The following is a 16,185-nucleotide window of genomic DNA, read 5'->3' as shown; positions in this document are numbered from 1 at the left end:
GTGTGTTGTGTGAGTTTTCGATTCTTATTTTTTATTATTTCTGAAAACCTGAAAACTGGAAATCGCAAGCTAAAACGCGCCGCTGGCACGTACAATACAACACAAAAACTAACAGACAACAACACTAATCACTTATTCATCTACAGTGCAGTTTGCAGACCATTCAGTCCGGCCGGCTCTCAGTTTCAACGAGATGCTGGCGGGTCATTGCGGGAATGTCACTGGAAGGAAGCAGCTCGATGCCTGCCTTGGATTGCACAACTCCAGGGTCCAATGGTTTGACAACATTGGCTAGAGGATCGTCCACATGACTAGGGTAACCGGTCGCACTGGAACTGGACGAAGTGGAGCCAGAATCAGACGAACACTGTCGGAGTTGCTCCAACAGCTGAGCAAAGTTGATGGGCTTGCTGATGTATCCAGTCATTCCGCACTCAAAGCACCGAGCTCGGTCTTGCGGTAACGCCTCGGCGGTCATGGCGATAATGGGAAGTTGGCGCACTCTGCGTGTTGGAGGGCAAGTAATGAGATGACAATACCAACCGAATACAACACGATAGAAACAAACATCACACTTACCCCTTCGTCCTGTACTTGGTTTCAAGCTTGCGAAGCGCCATCGTAGCCTCGTACCCGTCGAGCACTGGCATTTGGCAATCCATGAGAATCAGATCGTAGGGACACCAGTGCTGGGCTGAGGAGGGCGTTTCGGCAGAATCAAGCAACTCGAGTACGTGTTCGCCCGCTTGAGCCAGTCCTTCCAGATGAGCAGAGGCCGCCACAACCAAGTCCACCGCTTCCTGTCCGTTGACTGCAACATCAAATCGATAGCCTGCCTTGCGCAACATGGTGCACACAACCTTTTGGTTGATGAGGTTATCTTCCACAACTAACAGTTTGAGGGAACGACCGCTTGCGGGCGTGCCCACGAACGATTGCTCCGAGGCAGCGCGCAGTCGGGTTCGCCGAAGGTCGGGGGAAGGGAGAAGGTTGGTGATCTTCTCTCCAGCAGCTTCGTGCTGTGGTGGTGGCCGTTCAGCAGCAACATCAGCGGCAGAAGCGACCGGTACATCGAGCTCGTCCACGTTACGTTCACCTACTGCCTTCCATGGATCGTCCGCCGGGGCAGGAAACTCGGGCGCCACAACCCCGCTGGGTGGGGTAATGCTGTAGTCGAGAGAGACGGGGGCCAAGTGTTCGTGCATGTCCGAGGGCAAGCGTTGACCAGTTGGAAGCGCCATGACTGTCAGAGCACTGGAATAGGCGGAGTTGCGAGAAGGCAGCGAAGCCTGGCCGGGCGGAGGGTCTGGGTGCATCAGATTGACCACATCCTTGCCGCATGTGGAGCAGCGAAGCTGCTTCAAGGCGGCAAACAGGGAGGACTGACGAATCGGGCCAATCATGACATGTGAAGCGGGCCATCGCGTCAACACCACCGCGTGAGTCTCGACGCGCCTATCCGGGAAGAAGAAGATGGGCTGTGCACCCTGCATCAGCAGAGCTTGCCAGTCAATGTTGGTCACCACTTCCCTGTCCGGACTCGAAATCGGTTCATTCGGCTCGACGAGCACGTAGGGATGGTCAATCAACGCGACAATGTGTGAGCGTGTGCCAGGAGCAGTTTCGCGAGCAATCGCCTGCACCACTTGCTGCGCCGCCGCCCACGATCGAGCCGCTTGCGAGGTCACATTCCAGCCATCGAGGAAGCCTTTCAACGCAGCAGTGAAGCTGGGTCGAGGACTGACGATCACGGCTTGAAGATGGCTCATGCAGGAGGCTGTTGTGTGGCTTTGAAGTTCCAGAGTCGACGGGATGGTTTGTTCGGTTGCAGGCTTGTACGGCTCGGCAGTTGCGGCCCAATCGACCGATGTCTGCACAGCCGATCTTTCCGTTGAATGCCGTTCCTGTGGAGCGACCGCTTGGCTTGCAAACTGGGGCGGTGGTTTGACTCGCACCCTGCTGGTCGCAATGGCATCGGTGTCGGTCTCGGTGGGCTTTCGGAACTTGATGGTAAACCAAAACCGGCTTCCCTCACCGCGCGTGCTGTCCACGCCGATGGTTCCGCCCATCAAGGTGACCAGGGACTTGCAAATGACCAAGCCAAGACCCGTGCCGCCGTAGCTTCGAGTGATTGAGCTATCGACCTGAGAGAAGCGTTGGAACAGCCGATCGAGTGCATCCGCCTCGATGCCGATGCCCGTGTCCACAACCTCAAAGCGCGCGAGCAAGTGGTCGTCGTCCACTTCGCTGTCGAGCAAGCAGCGCAACGAGACGCTGCCCGAGGTGGTAAACTTGATGCCGTTCGAAACGAGGTTGACCAAGATTTGCTGGAAGCGGTTTGGGTCGCCGACCAGAACGCGAGGAAGTTGAGGGTCGATGAAGCACGAGAGCAGTAGGTTTTTGGTGGCTGCGCTGGGGAACAAGAGATCGACAATGTTCTCGGTGATTTGCACAAAGTTGAACGGGATGGCGTCGATGCTGAGTTGGCCAGCCTGGAAAGCAGGTACATACGACAAACAAACACACACGTGAGCCAGCCTTCAAACTACAATCCCAAGCATTCCACACAAACATTACCTCGATCTTGCTAAAGTCAAGAATGTCGTTAATGACCGTCAACAGGATTTGCGCCGACACCTTGATCGTGTCCAAGTAGTCGCTCTGCTCGTTGTTGAGCGAGGTGGTCATCATGATCTGGGTCATGCCGAGAATGCAGTTGAGTGGTGTGCGAACTTCGTGGCTCTGTCGATGATGCGAGTTGAGATGAAACAAGCAGTGAGCAACTGTTAAAAAAACCACATCCGCAATAAATACTGCAAATACACCCACCATGTTCGCCAAAAAGCGGCTCTTGGCCTCGTTGGCCTGCTTTTCCTTCAATGCCTCGCTTTCTGCAGCATTCACTCGACGCTGGTCGGTGAGATTGATAATCGAGACAAGGCGTGTTGGTTTGCGATACCACCCTGGAGGAACAGGGGTGCCGCGGGGTTGGTATTGGTACAATGGTGAAACTGGATTAGCGTCGTCTTCCTCGTCGGTATAGTCGTGAATGTCAAACATGTCAACCTCGCAGTGGGTGTCCGCAGAAGGAAGGCGACTCGTGAATCCTTCACTTCGAGCCGACGGGTTCGCAGCCTGTGCGTGCGAGATGGTTGATTGATTCGGGCCTTGAAGGAGGGGTTGAGCAGATCGTTCGGATCTCACAGCTTGAGCGTGGGTGGCCGCAGGAGATGCACCTGCAGCATTTCGAGTCCACCGCCTCCAAAAGCGGAATCCAGCACTCTCCCGTGTCGCGTGAGGTTCAGGTGCTGTTGATGCTGCAGGTACAATCCCGGGCGTGGACGATGCGAGAGTCCGCTCGCTGATGGACATGTCATCTTCGGCCGTACGCAGGCTACTGGCCACGAGGCGAATGGGGTAGGCCTGTCCGTCGAGGGCCACCGAGTCGAGCTCACAAGTGCGGGTTTGGGATGTTCCAGCAGTCGATGCAAGAACACGCCGCAGCTCACGTCGCGACTGCTTGTCAAACAGCTCGGCCAAGCGGAAGTGCACCGTCACTTGGCTTCCGCACCGATGATCGCGAGGGATTTTGTAGAGTTCAAAAAAGGTGCGGTTGGCTTCGATGATTTCGTCGTTCTTGTCAATCATCACGATGGCTTCGTGCGAGTTGTCAAAAATGTTGCGGTACTTTTTCTCGTTCTTGGACGATGTCGCCCGCTGTCATGGATGGACGCAACAAACAACAACGATGTTTGGTCAGTGCAACAACTCGATTCGAAGCACAAACAATGCGTTTGACTGTGGTGGTGCAAAACCGCGAGACCGACACACATCTCACCTGTTGCTCGAGTTGATTCAAGTCCCAGTGATGCACGTACGCAGCTAGTAAGATGGAGGTGCCAAAGAGGAGATTGATGAACACCGAGCCGAGCAGGGCCAACGGCACCACGCGAGAATCAAAGATCATCTCCAGGAAGAGGAAGCAGAACGTAAAAACGTAAATGCTGGCCACAAACCAGACGGGACACGAGACGGCAGATATCAACATGGCAATCACAGCGTAACTGGAGACTGCTGCTACGCTGCCCTGAATCGTAGCAAAAACCACAGACATGATGTAGATGGCGAGACTCACAAAGCCAGCCGAGGTCGCGTGCGGTCCGCAACGAGCAGCGAAATAGCCCAGCGAAGCAAGCGCCAAGTATCCGATCGCAAGCCCGTAACCCAGTGTCTGCCATAGCAAAGAGACGCGCCAGAAGCAACAAAAGCCGCGCAATTTAATCCACAATTGAGTGCATGAAGCTCACGATCAACTCGGGCGTTATCGTCAATGCTAAATAAACCGTGATGGTAACTGTTTTTTTTTTTTTTTTTTTTGTTTGTTTGCTGCGTTTGTTGTGTCGAGCACTTGAGCATTGCAGGACTTACATCTGGCTCAGAGATGGACAGGACATAGATGAGGTACGGCAGGTAGGCAAGCAGGAGGAGAGACACGGCGCGTATCCTCACAACCTCAGAGGGAACCGTGGAGGCAAACGGTAGTGGGGCGAGGACAATCTTGTCAATCCAGCGCGCCAGCGTCGAAAGCCACGCAGGAGTATGGCTGTGGATCCACTGCGCTGTTCTCGCTTTCGCACGACGGAATCGACGGCGGATGCGGCGACATCGCGGACCCATGCACAGCCCACACATTTCCGAGGATGTTTTGCTGAGGCTGCTGGAATGGAAGGAGGATTCGACGTCGTGGTTGGCGTTGTTGCCATCTGCGTCGTGGCTGGCGCCGGTATGGAAGCCGTCCGCGTGGCCGTCGGTCTCACGCGTAGGCATCGTGTTGAGTGTCACATGCGGCGGCTGCTGGCGCTGGTCGCGCGCATGGACTGTGGCTTCGGGCAAGCTGGGAGGAAGCAATTTTGACATGTCTTGCATTTCGATCGATTGAGATGGCGCGGGCTTGCCGGCATCTGGACTGCCACCGACATTGTGGGGCGCAGAGGCGTCTCCAGTCACGGTTGTCGAGTGCTCCTGCATGTGTTGCTGTGATTTGGGACTGATGATGAGACTGGGGCTAGGGGGGGGGCACTGGGGCGGCGACGGCTCAACAAGCGGGGGTGTGGAAATCGGATTTGGCGTTGTTAATGACTCAGCCGCGTCAACCGCCGAACTCGCGAAGCGCAAAAGGGGCTTTGCACTGGCCAAGGGTTGAAACAGGTAGCTGTCTGTTGCACTGCTACGATCCCCAACGAACAGCAAAGCGGCGGATGAAACAGTCTGCGAGTGAACGGGCTAAAAATGAGATACAGCAACAAAAAGAAAAACACCAAGCGGGCTTTTCGGGCTGTTTTCTTCAAATGGGAACTGACAGGTAGCTATTTTTAAAGCAAAGCGATATCGACAGAAAAAAACAAAGAAAAAAAAGAAAGGGGGTTGAGAAAAAAAAAGAGTGAGTGCAAGACTATTGAAAAAGAGAAAAGCAAAGCAAGACGCAAAAGAAAAAGAACAAAAGGCAAAACAAACGGACAAAAAAAAAGTGGGTGGGACAAAATATGCGATCGCATGGAATTCCCGATCGTCATGTTTGTCTCGCTGTGCAGCCCCGATCTTGTGCACACGGTCAAAAAACATACAGTACAAAATACAACCTGGACGATGTGGACCTTCCTGAATCATGTTTGTTATGACAAGATGCGACACTTCACGTTGAAACAAGACACACGAGAACGATCGCATGTCAAACAGTTCAATCTCACACCAAGCTCTCCCGATGATGCAGCTGGGACGCGTCATTGTTGGCCAGTTGCGCCTTGGAGGCGTCTCTGATGGTCATGTCGACGACCGTGCTCGCTTTCGGCGCAAACTCCTCCGAACCTAGCGATTTGACGACCTCAGCAATTGGGACGACGGGAATGCTCGCTTTCGACGCGAGTTCCTCTGGGCCCAGCGACTTGACAACCTCAGCAATTTGGACGACGGGAATGATGGGATATCCGGAATCACTTGAGCTGGCCGTACTCGGGGTGGAATCGAGCGAAATGCTCGACAAGAGCTGGTTGAGCAGCTGAGCATAGTTGATGGGTTTGCTTAGGTATCCAGTCATGCCGCACTCAAAGCACCGTGCCCGATCCTGCGGCAGTGCTTCCGCGGTCATGGCAACAATAGGAAGTGTGCGTGCACTGCATCCAAGCAAAGTGTAGAGAAGGGGCCAGAACGGCGTGAGACAACTAGGCCAAGAAGCTGACAAACAAAAGCAAAAACACCACCGCACACTCACCCTCTTGCTGCATATTTGGCCTCGAGCTTGCGAATCTCTATGGTTGCACCGTAGCCATCGAGCACTGGCATTTGACAGTCCATCAGAATGAGATCGTACGGGCACCAGCGGACTGACCTCTCTGGACTCGAGAGAGGCTCGTCTGCGTTTGCCATCGAGCTTGTGGCAGCGGTGATCAAATCCACCGCTTCCTGTCCGTTGACTGCAACATCGAATCGATAGCCCGCCTTGCGCAGCATGGTGCACACGACCTTTTGGTTGATGAGATTGTCTTCCACGACCAACAGCTTGGCAGATCGTTCCAGCAGGGAGACAGCTCTGCCTGCCGGGGGCGTGCCAAGTAGGGATTGATCCGAAACCGAGCGAGGGCGACTTCGCTGAGAGCTGGAAGAAGCAGCTGTCAGAGGGCTAACTACATCAGAAGCCTCTGAGCGCGGTTCAGGTGTTTTGCCAGTGCTTGATGCCAAAGTCCCTTCAACCTTCCGCTCCAAGGACACTTTGGATCTTGAAGGAACTTTCGAACTGGGTGCGGGAAATTCGGGAGCAACAACTCCGCGGCTTGGGGTGACAATGTTGTCAAGAGTAACCGGAGCCAAGTGTTCGTGCATATCCGAGGGCAAACGTTGGCCTGTCGGAAGCGCCATGACTGTCAGAGCGTTGGAATAAGCAGAATTGCGAGAAGGCAGCGAAGCCTGGCCGGGCAGAGGGTCTGGGTGCATCAGATTGACCACATCCTTGCCGCATGTGGAGCAGCGAAGCTGCTTCAAGACGGCAAACAGGGAGGATTGACGAATCGGGCCAATCATGACGTGAGAAGCGGGCCATCGCGTCAACACCACCGCGTGAGTCTCGACGCGCCTATCCGGGAAGAAGAAGATGGGCTGTGCACCTTGCATCAGCAGAGCTTGCCAGTCAATGTTGGTCACCACTTCCCTTTCCGGACTCGAAATGGGTTCATTCGGCTCGACGAGCACGTAGGGATGGTCAATCAACGCGACAATGTGTGAGCGTGTGCCAGGAGCAGTTTCGCGAGCAATCGACTGCACCACTTGCTGCGCCGCCGCCCACGATCGAGCCGCTTGCGAGGTCACATTCCAGCCATCGAGGAAGCCTTTCAACGCAGCCGTGAAGCTGGGTCGAGGACTGACGATGACGGCTTGAAGATGGCTCATGCAGGAGGCTGTTGTGTGGCTTTGAAGTTCCAGAGTTGACGGGATGGTTTGTTCGGTTGCAGGCTTGTACGGCTCGGCAGTTGCGGCCCAATCGACCGATGTCTGCACAGCCGATCTTTCTGTTGAATGCCGTTCCTGTGGAGCGACCGCTTGGCTTGCAAACTGGGGCGGTGGTTTGACTCGCACCCTGCTGGTCGCAATGGCATCCGTGTCGGTCTCGGTGGGCTTTCGGAACTTGATGGTAAACCAAAACCGGCTTCCCTCACCGCGCGTGCTGTCCACGCCGATGGTTCCGCCCATCAAGGTGACCAGGGACTTGCAAATGACCAAGCCAAGACCCGTACCACCGTAGCTTCGAGTGATTGAGCTGTCGACTTGGGAGAAGCGCTGGAACAGCCGATCGAGTGCATCCGCCTCGATGCCGATGCCCGTGTCCACAACCTCAAAGCGCGCGAGCAAGTGGTCGTCGTCCACTTCGCTGTCGAGCAAGCAGCGCAACGAGACGCTGCCCGAGGTGGTAAACTTGATGCCGTTCGAAACGAGGTTGACCAAGATTTGCTGGAAGCGGTTTGGGTCGCCGACCAGAACGCGAGGAAGTTGAGGGTCGATGAAGCACGAGAGCAGTAGGTTTTTGGTGGCTGCGCTGGGGAACAAGAGATCGACAATGTTCTCGGTGATTTGCACAAAGTTGAACGGGATGGCGTCAATGCTGAGTTGGCCAGCCTGGAAAGCAGGTGCGTCCGACAAACACACACACACACGTGAGCCAGCCTTCAAACTACAATCCCAAGCATTCCACACAAACATTACCTCGATCTTGCTAAAGTCAAGAATGTCGTTAATGACCGTCAACAGGATTTGCGCCGACACCTTGATTGTGTCCAAATAGTCGCTCTGCTCGTTGTTGAGTGAGGTGGTCATCATGATCTGGGTCATGCCGAGAATGCAGTTGAGTGGTGTGCGAACTTCGTGGCTCTGTCGATGATGCGAGTTGAGATGAAACAAGCAGTGAGCAACTCTCCAAAAAAAAAAAAACAAAAAAAAAACCACATCCGCAATAAATACTGCAAATACACCCACCATGTTCGCCAAAAAGCGGCTCTTGGCCTCGTTGGCCTGCTTTTCCTTCAATGCCTCGCTTTCTGCAGCATTCACTCGACGCTGGTCGGTGAGATTGATGATCGAGACAAGGCGTGTTGGCTTGCGATACCACCCTGGAGGAACAGGGGTGCCGCGGGGTTGGTATTGGTACAACGGTGAGACTGGATCACAGTCCTCGTCGTCAGTGTAGTCGTGAATGTCAAACTCCACTTCGGTATGTTCTGGTTCGGGGTTGGCATGCACCACAACTGGCTCCCCTGGCCTGACAACCGAGCCGGTTTGAGACGACGTGACTACAGGCGCACTGCTTTCAACAAGAAGGGGTTGGACCGACGATCGCCCAGGTGTAGCAGGCTGGGCAGTGACCGAAGGGGGCGGGTCGCGGGTCCACCGTCTCCAAAACCGGAATCCGTGCCTTTCTTGCGTGGCAGAGGTGGCTTGCGTCGCTGATAGCGATTGTTCGGACTGTGCACCAGCCGGAATGGCTGACACGATCGTTCGCTCGCTGATGGACATGTCGTCTTCGGCTGTGCGCAAGCTACTGGCCACGAGGCGAATGGGATAGGCCTGTCCGTCCAGGGCCACCGAGTTGAGCTCGCAGACACGTGTTTGGGATGTGCCAGCAGTCGATGCAAGAACACGCCGCAGTTCGCGCCGTGACTCTTTGGCGAACAGCTCGGCTAAGCGGAAGTGCACCGTCACTTGGCTCCCGCACCGGTGATCACGAGGGATTTTGTAGAGTTCAAAAAAGGTGCGGTTGGCTTCGATGATTTCGTCGTTCTTGTCAATCATCACGATGGCTTCGTGCGAGTTGTCAAAAATGTTGCGGTACTTTTTCTCGTTCTTGGACGATGTCGCCCGCTGTCATGGATCATCACATGAAAACGCATTGAGTACAAAACCAACAAGAACGCAAAGCCAACCAATTAGCTTCAAGCACGAGTGAGCAGCCTTCTCGTACCTGCTGCTCCAACTGCTTCAAGTCCCAATGATTGACATAGGATGCAAGCAAGATGGAAGTGCCAAACAGGAAGTTTAGCAAGACGCCGTTGATCACGTTGAAGGTGATCACTCTTGGGTCGAATATGCCGGCCGTGATGAGAAAGAGCATCGTAAACAAGAATATGGAGCCAACAAACCACACTGGACAAGACACGGCAGCGACCAGCATTGCAATGACCGCGTAAGTCGATACTCCGACCACGCCTCCGTTGATGGTCAAGTAAATCAAGGACATGATGTAGATGGCACCGGCCACCGCGCCTCCTGCCAAAGCATGCAGTCCGGTTCGGACAAGCAAGTATCCGAGAAACGCAACGCCCAAGTAGCCGCAAGCAAGCCATAATCCGAGCGTCTGAAAAACAAATGGCGTCCAGATTCGCAATAGTCCAAGCAAACGAGAAAATCATGCAAGTGAGATTGAGTTCGTGTTTCACGACATACACACATGGCATCGTGCTATTTTGTGTTTTGCTGCGGTAACACGAGTGCGAGGAATCAGGATCGCCCGATGGTAATCGGCAAGGATCGGGTGACACCCAATCCTCGCCGCATGCGGTGATGCAAAGTGACAGGGCTCGCCTTACATCTTCCGTGCGAGTGGCCAAGACGAAAATGAGATACGGAAAGTAGGCGAGCAGGATGAGGGTCATGGCGCGTATCCGGACAACCTCGCTCGGAATGGTGGGGGCGGTTGGAAACGGGGCGAGCACAAGCATGTCCACGTAGTGCATCAGAACAAACACCCAAGCAGGTGTGTGACTGTGGATCCACTGCGCTGTTCTCTTCTTTGCACGGCGGAATCGACGTCGCAGGCGGCGGCATCGCGGCCCCATGCACAGCCCACACATTTCTGAGGATGTTTTGCTGAGGCTGCTGGAGTGGAACGAGGATTCCACGTCGTTAAAGTTGGTGCGCTCGTCGTCGCTCTCGGTATGGTGGTCGGCGCCGGTCATGCTGAGCGTCACATGCTGGGCTGAATGCGGATCGCTGACACCGACATGCGTCGCAGGAGACATGCGTCGCAGGAGCCCCAGCCCCAGCCCCAGCACCAGCAACCGTTTTGCTGCACGAGAACGCTCTGCCGCCTTCAGAAATTTCAGACATTTCGATGGCCTCGGGCTTTGGCTTGCCGCCACCGCCGCCGCCAGTCACGTTCGAGGCACCAAGAGTCGGTGCATCTGCAGCCATGGTCACGACGTGTCGCTGCTTCTGCGCAGTCGGCGGCTGCGGCTGCGATAGCACTGTTGCGCGGTCCGCCAAAATGGAAACCGCGGGGGCGAGTCCCGATGGTTGCTCGATCGCCTCACCCGAGGTCTCTGCAGCGCTCATCGCTTCGTCGTCTCGAGCCAGTGTCAACTACTGCTACTCTTAGTGGGGCTCCGATCGACGGCAGGTGCGGTGTGCTGGCAGAAGAAGAGCGTCGAGCAGCAAGCAGAATGCACCTCTCGGGCGTTTTTCTAGCTGTCAAATAAATGTCAAATTCGGGAAAAACAAAAAAGAAAGAAAAAAAAAAAAAAAAAGAAAAAAGAAAAAAGAAAAGAAGGTATCGTGTGATACCAGAAAGGAATACGAAAAGAAGAGTAAAATGCTGATGTGCAACAGAAATCCGAGGGAGAACAAAGGACCAAGCGAGCGAAATGCACAGAGCATTGAAGGTTCAATCAGAAAATTGAATAGCATCCGATACGCATGAGAAATGCCAAACAAGCACAAAATGACTCCCAGCGCCGAAACCGCCAAAGCCACAGCCAGCGATCGGGAAGAGCTACCGACAGGGACTCGGCCTTCTACCACATACAGTGCAGAGTACTGACTCTGGGGATGCAATCTGTAGCAGCGATCCGCACGAGGAGGCCGTTACGCGTCAAACGAAGGACTCCAATCTCAGGGCCCGCGGTCCCGCCCCTTTTTTTTTTTTTTTTTTTTTTTCGTCTAAAAGCTTTATTACGAATAACAAAGAAAAAGAACGTAGGAAGGATATGAGACAGTTGGATGTCGCATAATAACACACCAAAAAAGGCATGCTTAGGAGTGCTCAAGAGCTCACAGAGGAACTCGAACAGATGATCAGCCTAGCTGACGGTGGATGGATCAGGCTTTCCCCACCTATACACCACGAAAGACATGTTGCTAGCCATTTCGGTTCACTAACAAGTAGACGGCTGGCAGGCGGTGGGACAGCACACTGTCGTAAGGAGCGACAATTCAGATCGGAACCAACCGCTCACCACACAAGTCGCGGGTACTAGGTGTACGCGAGGGCAACCAGTTGCGTGGCAAGACGTTCATTGGTCCGGATCTCCAAGGTCTGGTGGACCACTTCTTCGGGAGTGAGAGAGACCTTGGTGCATCAGTAGCGGGAACGAAGAGTTGAAGGTGGGCCACTGTGCCTCGGGACCTGGCAGGAAGCAGCACGAGAGGAGAAAAGAAAATGGAGATCGGAACAACGTGACGAGCTGGAGCTCGCCGACGCGAAGACAGGGGCGTGGGGGCCAGCCACTGTGTTCAGCCATGAAGGCAGAGGACGTTTGGTCTGTCTGGAAGACAGGGAGGACGTGCCCGGTGACGGGCGGGGCCTGCCGCGAGGGCAGGACGATGGAGAGTGCCGCGTGGCGGCGAGATGGGTTGAGATGGTAGAGAGAGAAGCCGCGTACCCCGTATTGCCCGAGTTACCAGCTCGGGGCTTGAATGATGGTGACAACCAGTTTCCGAGGCCATCACATCGCCATGCTGATTGGGCGACGGGATGCCGCTGCACCCGAGTCCTGAGGAGCAGCGGTGGTTGACACCCAATTCTATGACGACCCCAAAAATCACCACAAAAAAGAAGACTCGCCCCTTACTCCCGCCCCCTATGCCCAAAAACCCACTATTCCCTCCCTTGGCAATCGCGAAAACTAGGACATTTTGCTGCTTTTGATGGTTTGCTTATACGGCACCAGCGCTTACCGGAAAACAACAACGTCCTCCTGCAGCATTTGACCATGCTTTGCGCCAAAACGACATCCCCGCATGCGCACCAAAAGTGGCTGCTTCTGACAGGTGTGAGCTATATGAGCTCGTTCATATGGTGTGCTCATTGATCCGACCACTGACCGTTTTCTGATCGCTGGACAGAGCAGAGAGCGGAAACGTGACAAATCGAGCACCGGCAAAGTTTCTTTTTGTTCTCGGAACACGGTTTGTCGCTGGAGGTGTTTCAAATCATTCTCTATACCAATACCAAGCCTGCAATTGTCGACCGATGGATTAGCCAATCGGTAGGTGCGTCGTGAGGGTTGTAGAGATTGAACATGCCTTTTTGTGGGAGTTTGCGTTCGTTCGTTTCGCGCAGCAAATAAGTAACGCTTCTACCCCAGGCATCCCTCTCCGATCATGTCATTCGAACATCGTGCTTGACATCACGTGCTACCATTTCAGTAGCACCGATCTGCTTCCAGCTTGTGCATGCGTTCACGAATCGTACACGTATATCGTGTTGCTGGAACATTTTCGCCCTCCAACACATCTGTGGGTTACTCCTGGGCCATAGTGCAAGCTCCATTCCTAGGCCGGACAAAAGGATGAGAACTAAACGTCCTGATAAAGCTTAGTAGTTGTTGGCCGAGGCGCGCTGCCCAACACGATCGGCGTTCGTACGAAACGAAGACTACGCAATCCCTCGACTGCCGTTCCGTTCCTTGATTACGCTTCAACGCTCACAATAAAGTAATACTGAGCACGCCCTGCAATTCTCATGCAACCGAGCGACTCTGCGCGTTGAACCCATTGACCAAAAACCAAAATCTTGACCTGAAATTTCCGGCAATGTCAGGCAGAATTTTCTTTACTCTCTGCTTTCCGAATCTCGTTTCCGTGCACAACGAACACAATAACACTACCTGGACTGAGGATGGACTTTTTTTTTTTATTTCTTTAATAATTATGTTCTATCTTTTCACTCCTTAATCCGTCAACCATCGTCTTCCCCATCCCTCTGGTTGACCGACTTTCTAAGTTTTTTTTTTTTTTTGTTTCTTTTTGTTGAAAATCGATGAGCGATTTCACCCCCGCCGAAGCTGCCCTGATTGACCAGGCGCACACCGTACCGACCAGCTCGCCATGGAGCAAGATCGCCAGTGCATGGACGAGCCAGGAGAAGCTGAACGAGGAGCAGGAGCACATGATTCTGCTTCGGCAGCAGCAGCAGGAGGACGAGGCGGCCGCAGTGGCTGCAGCAACCTCCGAGGTCCCCGCGCCCGGCTCGATCGGGATACTCGGCCACGCCGGCAGCAGCAGCAGCAGTGGCCATGCATCCTCCGCCTCGTCTGCAGCAAACTCTGACGCCGCCGCCGCCGCCGCTGGAGCGGGCAACGAGGAAGTCGTTCCCATCCGCCGCCGCGCCAACAACAGCGACGCTTCCACCAACTCGATCACCACGTCCGCGTACTTTCGCGCAGGCGTCGCTGCCGACAAGAACTCGCGCCACCGCCGCACAATGGAGGTCTGTTGCGCACTTTCTCACAAAGCAAGAGCCAGAGAGACATCAAGAGAAGCGAGACAGAGAAGAACAAGAGAGCTTTGTATTTTTCGAAATTGTCAAGCTGTTTTAGTAGAACGATTGGAAGAGGACGCTGTGGGGAGGCGCACCGCGTGAGTGCGCGACAAAAGGAAAGCGTAAATCAACAGACCGCTCTCAGATAACTCTTGTCGATGCAGGCAGGCCGCTGGCAGGTGGAAAAAGATTGCGCACTTTGGAGGACAGAACAAACAAACAAACCAAAACCAAAACCAAAAAAAAAAAAGAAAAAAAAAAGTTCAAGCTGCTTTTTTTTTTGTTCTGTTGTGAGCTGCCAGCGGGACAGACCGCATCCACAGTCGGCCTTGTACGGCGTGACACTGAGCGCGTTGTGGACGCAGTTGACCGATTGCTTGGTCGTTCCGCCGGGAGCCGGATGGCGTATCCAGCCAAAACCGTTCTCAGCCATGACGCCGTTTGATGACGGTCTTTTTTTTTTTTTTTTTTTTTTTTTTTTTTTTTTTTCCAATTTCCTTCTCCTCCGGCTTCAATCTTTGCTTTTTGGGGGAACTTTGACACACTGGTCGACGAAAGCTGCCGAACAACATCGAATCCGCTTTGTTGCACGAGCGAATGAACTTGACAGTTTGCACAGTTGGAGTTGAATTGACTGTGTGAATGAATGATCGTTTGGTGCACGACCTCAGGACGTCCACGGCGCAGATGTCGCATTCGCAGGCAAGACCGACCAAGGCTTTTTCTTTATTCTCGATGGACACGGTGGTCGTGGCGTTGCCGAGTATTGTGGCACGGCTCTGCCAAAGGTTGGTTTTGGCGTTTTTGAGTTGACACTTTTTGTAGGCTTGCTCAGCTGCTCACTGTTATTATCGTCTCCCTTCCCGCTATTTCCTATTTGCTGCCGCATCCGTCTCACACTGCTCTCCATAGAACATTTCCGAATTGGTCATTTCCAAACCCACTTTGGGTGCAGAGCAGCTGTTCACCCTCGCTTTCCTCTTCACGGACGAGCAGCTTGAGCGAGAGAATCTCGTGCACTCTGGTGCTACTGTGATTTCGTGCTTTGTGCGAACAGAAGACGACTCAAAGGTTTGTGCCCCGTTTGATGACTTGCTTGAGTGATACTGTTTCTCACTTGGACTAACACTCTTTGTTGGTGGTTTTCGTCTGTTCCATGCTCGTTAGCGAGTCTTGCACACTGCCAACGCGGGCGATGCGCGTGCAGTATTAAGGTTAGTATTGCGCGCCTCGCCCAGAGTTTTGGAATGCCTGGTTGTGCTCGGCTTTTGTTCACTCGGGGCTTGTCGTTTTTGTTTCTTCTGTCGTGTAGTCGAGCGGGTTCTGCGATTCGCCTGTCCCACGACCACAAAGCCACTGATGAGGACGAAAAGGAGCGTATTGAGGCATCGGGTGGAATGGTGATGGGATCTCGTGTCAACGGTACGTTTATTTTCATCCGGTGTTGCGTCCAGCAAGTGCCTCCCTTTTGCCTTTGGCTCACTCTCCTTGTTCCGCAACAATGCCGAATAGGTGTTCTGGCTGTCGCTCGAGCCCTCGGCGACATCCACATGAAGGAGCAAATTGTCAGCACGCCGTTCGTGTCTTCCTACACGCTGCAGGCGGATGATCGGTTTTTCGTTCTTGCATGCGATGGTGTATGTTTTTTTTTTGGATTTGTTTGTCGCGCGCGAATGAGCCTGCTTGATGGACCAAGAGGATGCTGACCTCTGTTCCGCTCACAATCCTCCTCTTCTCTCTGCTCAGGTATGGGACGTCATGTCGGATCAGGAAGTCGTCGATTTGGTCGATCAGCACACCGACCCGAAGGAGGCCAGTCTGGCGGTCGTCAAACAAAGTCTCAAACTGGGAAGCACGGATAACATTACCTGCATGGTTGTCTTTTTGGAAGCGGAGCAAAATTTCGGAGCCGAGGCGGCAGCCAAAGCTGCTCATGACCGACAACTACGACAGCAAGCGCAAGGCTCTCGATCGGATCAATCCTCCACGCCTCCCCTGGTTCACTCGCCAGAGCCATAGATTCCCCCTTTTTTGGTTTTTGATTTTCTGTCGCGCATGTTGCTTTCCCCCTTTGTCCCCTTGTTTGATTTGGTCTTGACCTTCTCGTC

General features: G+C 53.8%; 4 protein-coding genes across 5 annotated transcripts; 1 reads left to right on the top strand and 3 right to left on the bottom strand.

The window, feature by feature from the left end:
- Positions 1 to 15: 15 nt before the first annotated feature.
- Positions 16 to 5,424, bottom strand: CAOG_02682 (the record flags this gene model as incomplete). Of its 2 annotated transcripts, XM_004349382.2 has the most annotated exons (7): positions 5,361 to 5,424; positions 4,429 to 5,268; positions 3,839 to 4,231; positions 2,830 to 3,717; positions 2,578 to 2,742; positions 580 to 2,492; positions 16 to 503 (listed from the first exon to the last, which is right to left on the bottom strand). In XM_004349382.2, exons 2-7 carry the CDS (start codon positions 5,026 to 5,028, stop codon positions 164 to 166), a joined length of 4,299 nt encoding a protein of 1,432 aa, XP_004349432.1. In that variant the 5' UTR covers positions 5,029 to 5,268; positions 5,361 to 5,424. The 2 variants fall into 2 exon arrangements, with proteins under 2 accessions (XP_004349432.1, XP_011270166.1); XM_011271864.1 differs by lacking the exon at positions 5,361 to 5,424 and having other exon boundaries at positions 164 to 503; positions 4,429 to 5,344.
- A 319-nt stretch (positions 5,425 to 5,743) lies between these two features.
- Positions 5,744 to 10,872, bottom strand: CAOG_02681 (integral membrane sensor hybrid histidine kinase; the record flags this gene model as incomplete). The annotated part of the gene is made up of 7 exons (XM_004349381.1): positions 5,744 to 6,170; positions 6,269 to 8,163; positions 8,251 to 8,415; positions 8,521 to 9,402; positions 9,503 to 9,895; positions 10,128 to 10,530; positions 10,613 to 10,872. The coding sequence occupies 7 exons, from the start codon at positions 10,870 to 10,872 to the stop codon at positions 5,744 to 5,746; spliced, it is 4,425 nt and encodes a 1,474-aa protein (XP_004349431.1).
- A 1,021-nt stretch (positions 10,873 to 11,893) lies between these two features.
- CAOG_08626 (hypothetical protein) lies at positions 11,894 to 12,376 on the bottom strand (the record flags this gene model as incomplete). The annotated part of the gene is made up of 1 exon (XM_011271924.1): positions 11,894 to 12,376. A coding segment is annotated over one exon (483 nt), but the record flags the coding sequence as incomplete, so codon positions are not given.
- Positions 12,377 to 13,576: 1,200 nt separating this feature from the next.
- CAOG_02680 (protein phosphatase 2C) lies at positions 13,577 to 16,096 on the top strand (the record flags this gene model as incomplete). Its single annotated transcript, XM_004349380.2, has 7 exons — positions 13,577 to 14,026; positions 14,749 to 14,865; positions 14,990 to 15,148; positions 15,245 to 15,291; positions 15,390 to 15,499; positions 15,590 to 15,714; positions 15,824 to 16,096. The coding sequence occupies 7 exons, from the start codon at positions 13,577 to 13,579 to the stop codon at positions 16,094 to 16,096; spliced, it is 1,281 nt and encodes a 426-aa protein (XP_004349430.2).
- Between the last annotated feature and the right edge of the window lie 89 nt (positions 16,097 to 16,185).

Source organism: Capsaspora owczarzaki (assembly GCF_000151315.2).
Source record: "Capsaspora owczarzaki ATCC 30864 unplaced genomic scaffold supercont2.3, whole genome shotgun sequence".
Lineage (NCBI taxonomy): Eukaryota > Filasterea > Ministeriida > Capsasporidae > Capsaspora > Capsaspora owczarzaki.
Note: the sequence above shows the minus strand (reverse complement) of the source record. Positions and strands in the feature narration are given on the sequence as shown.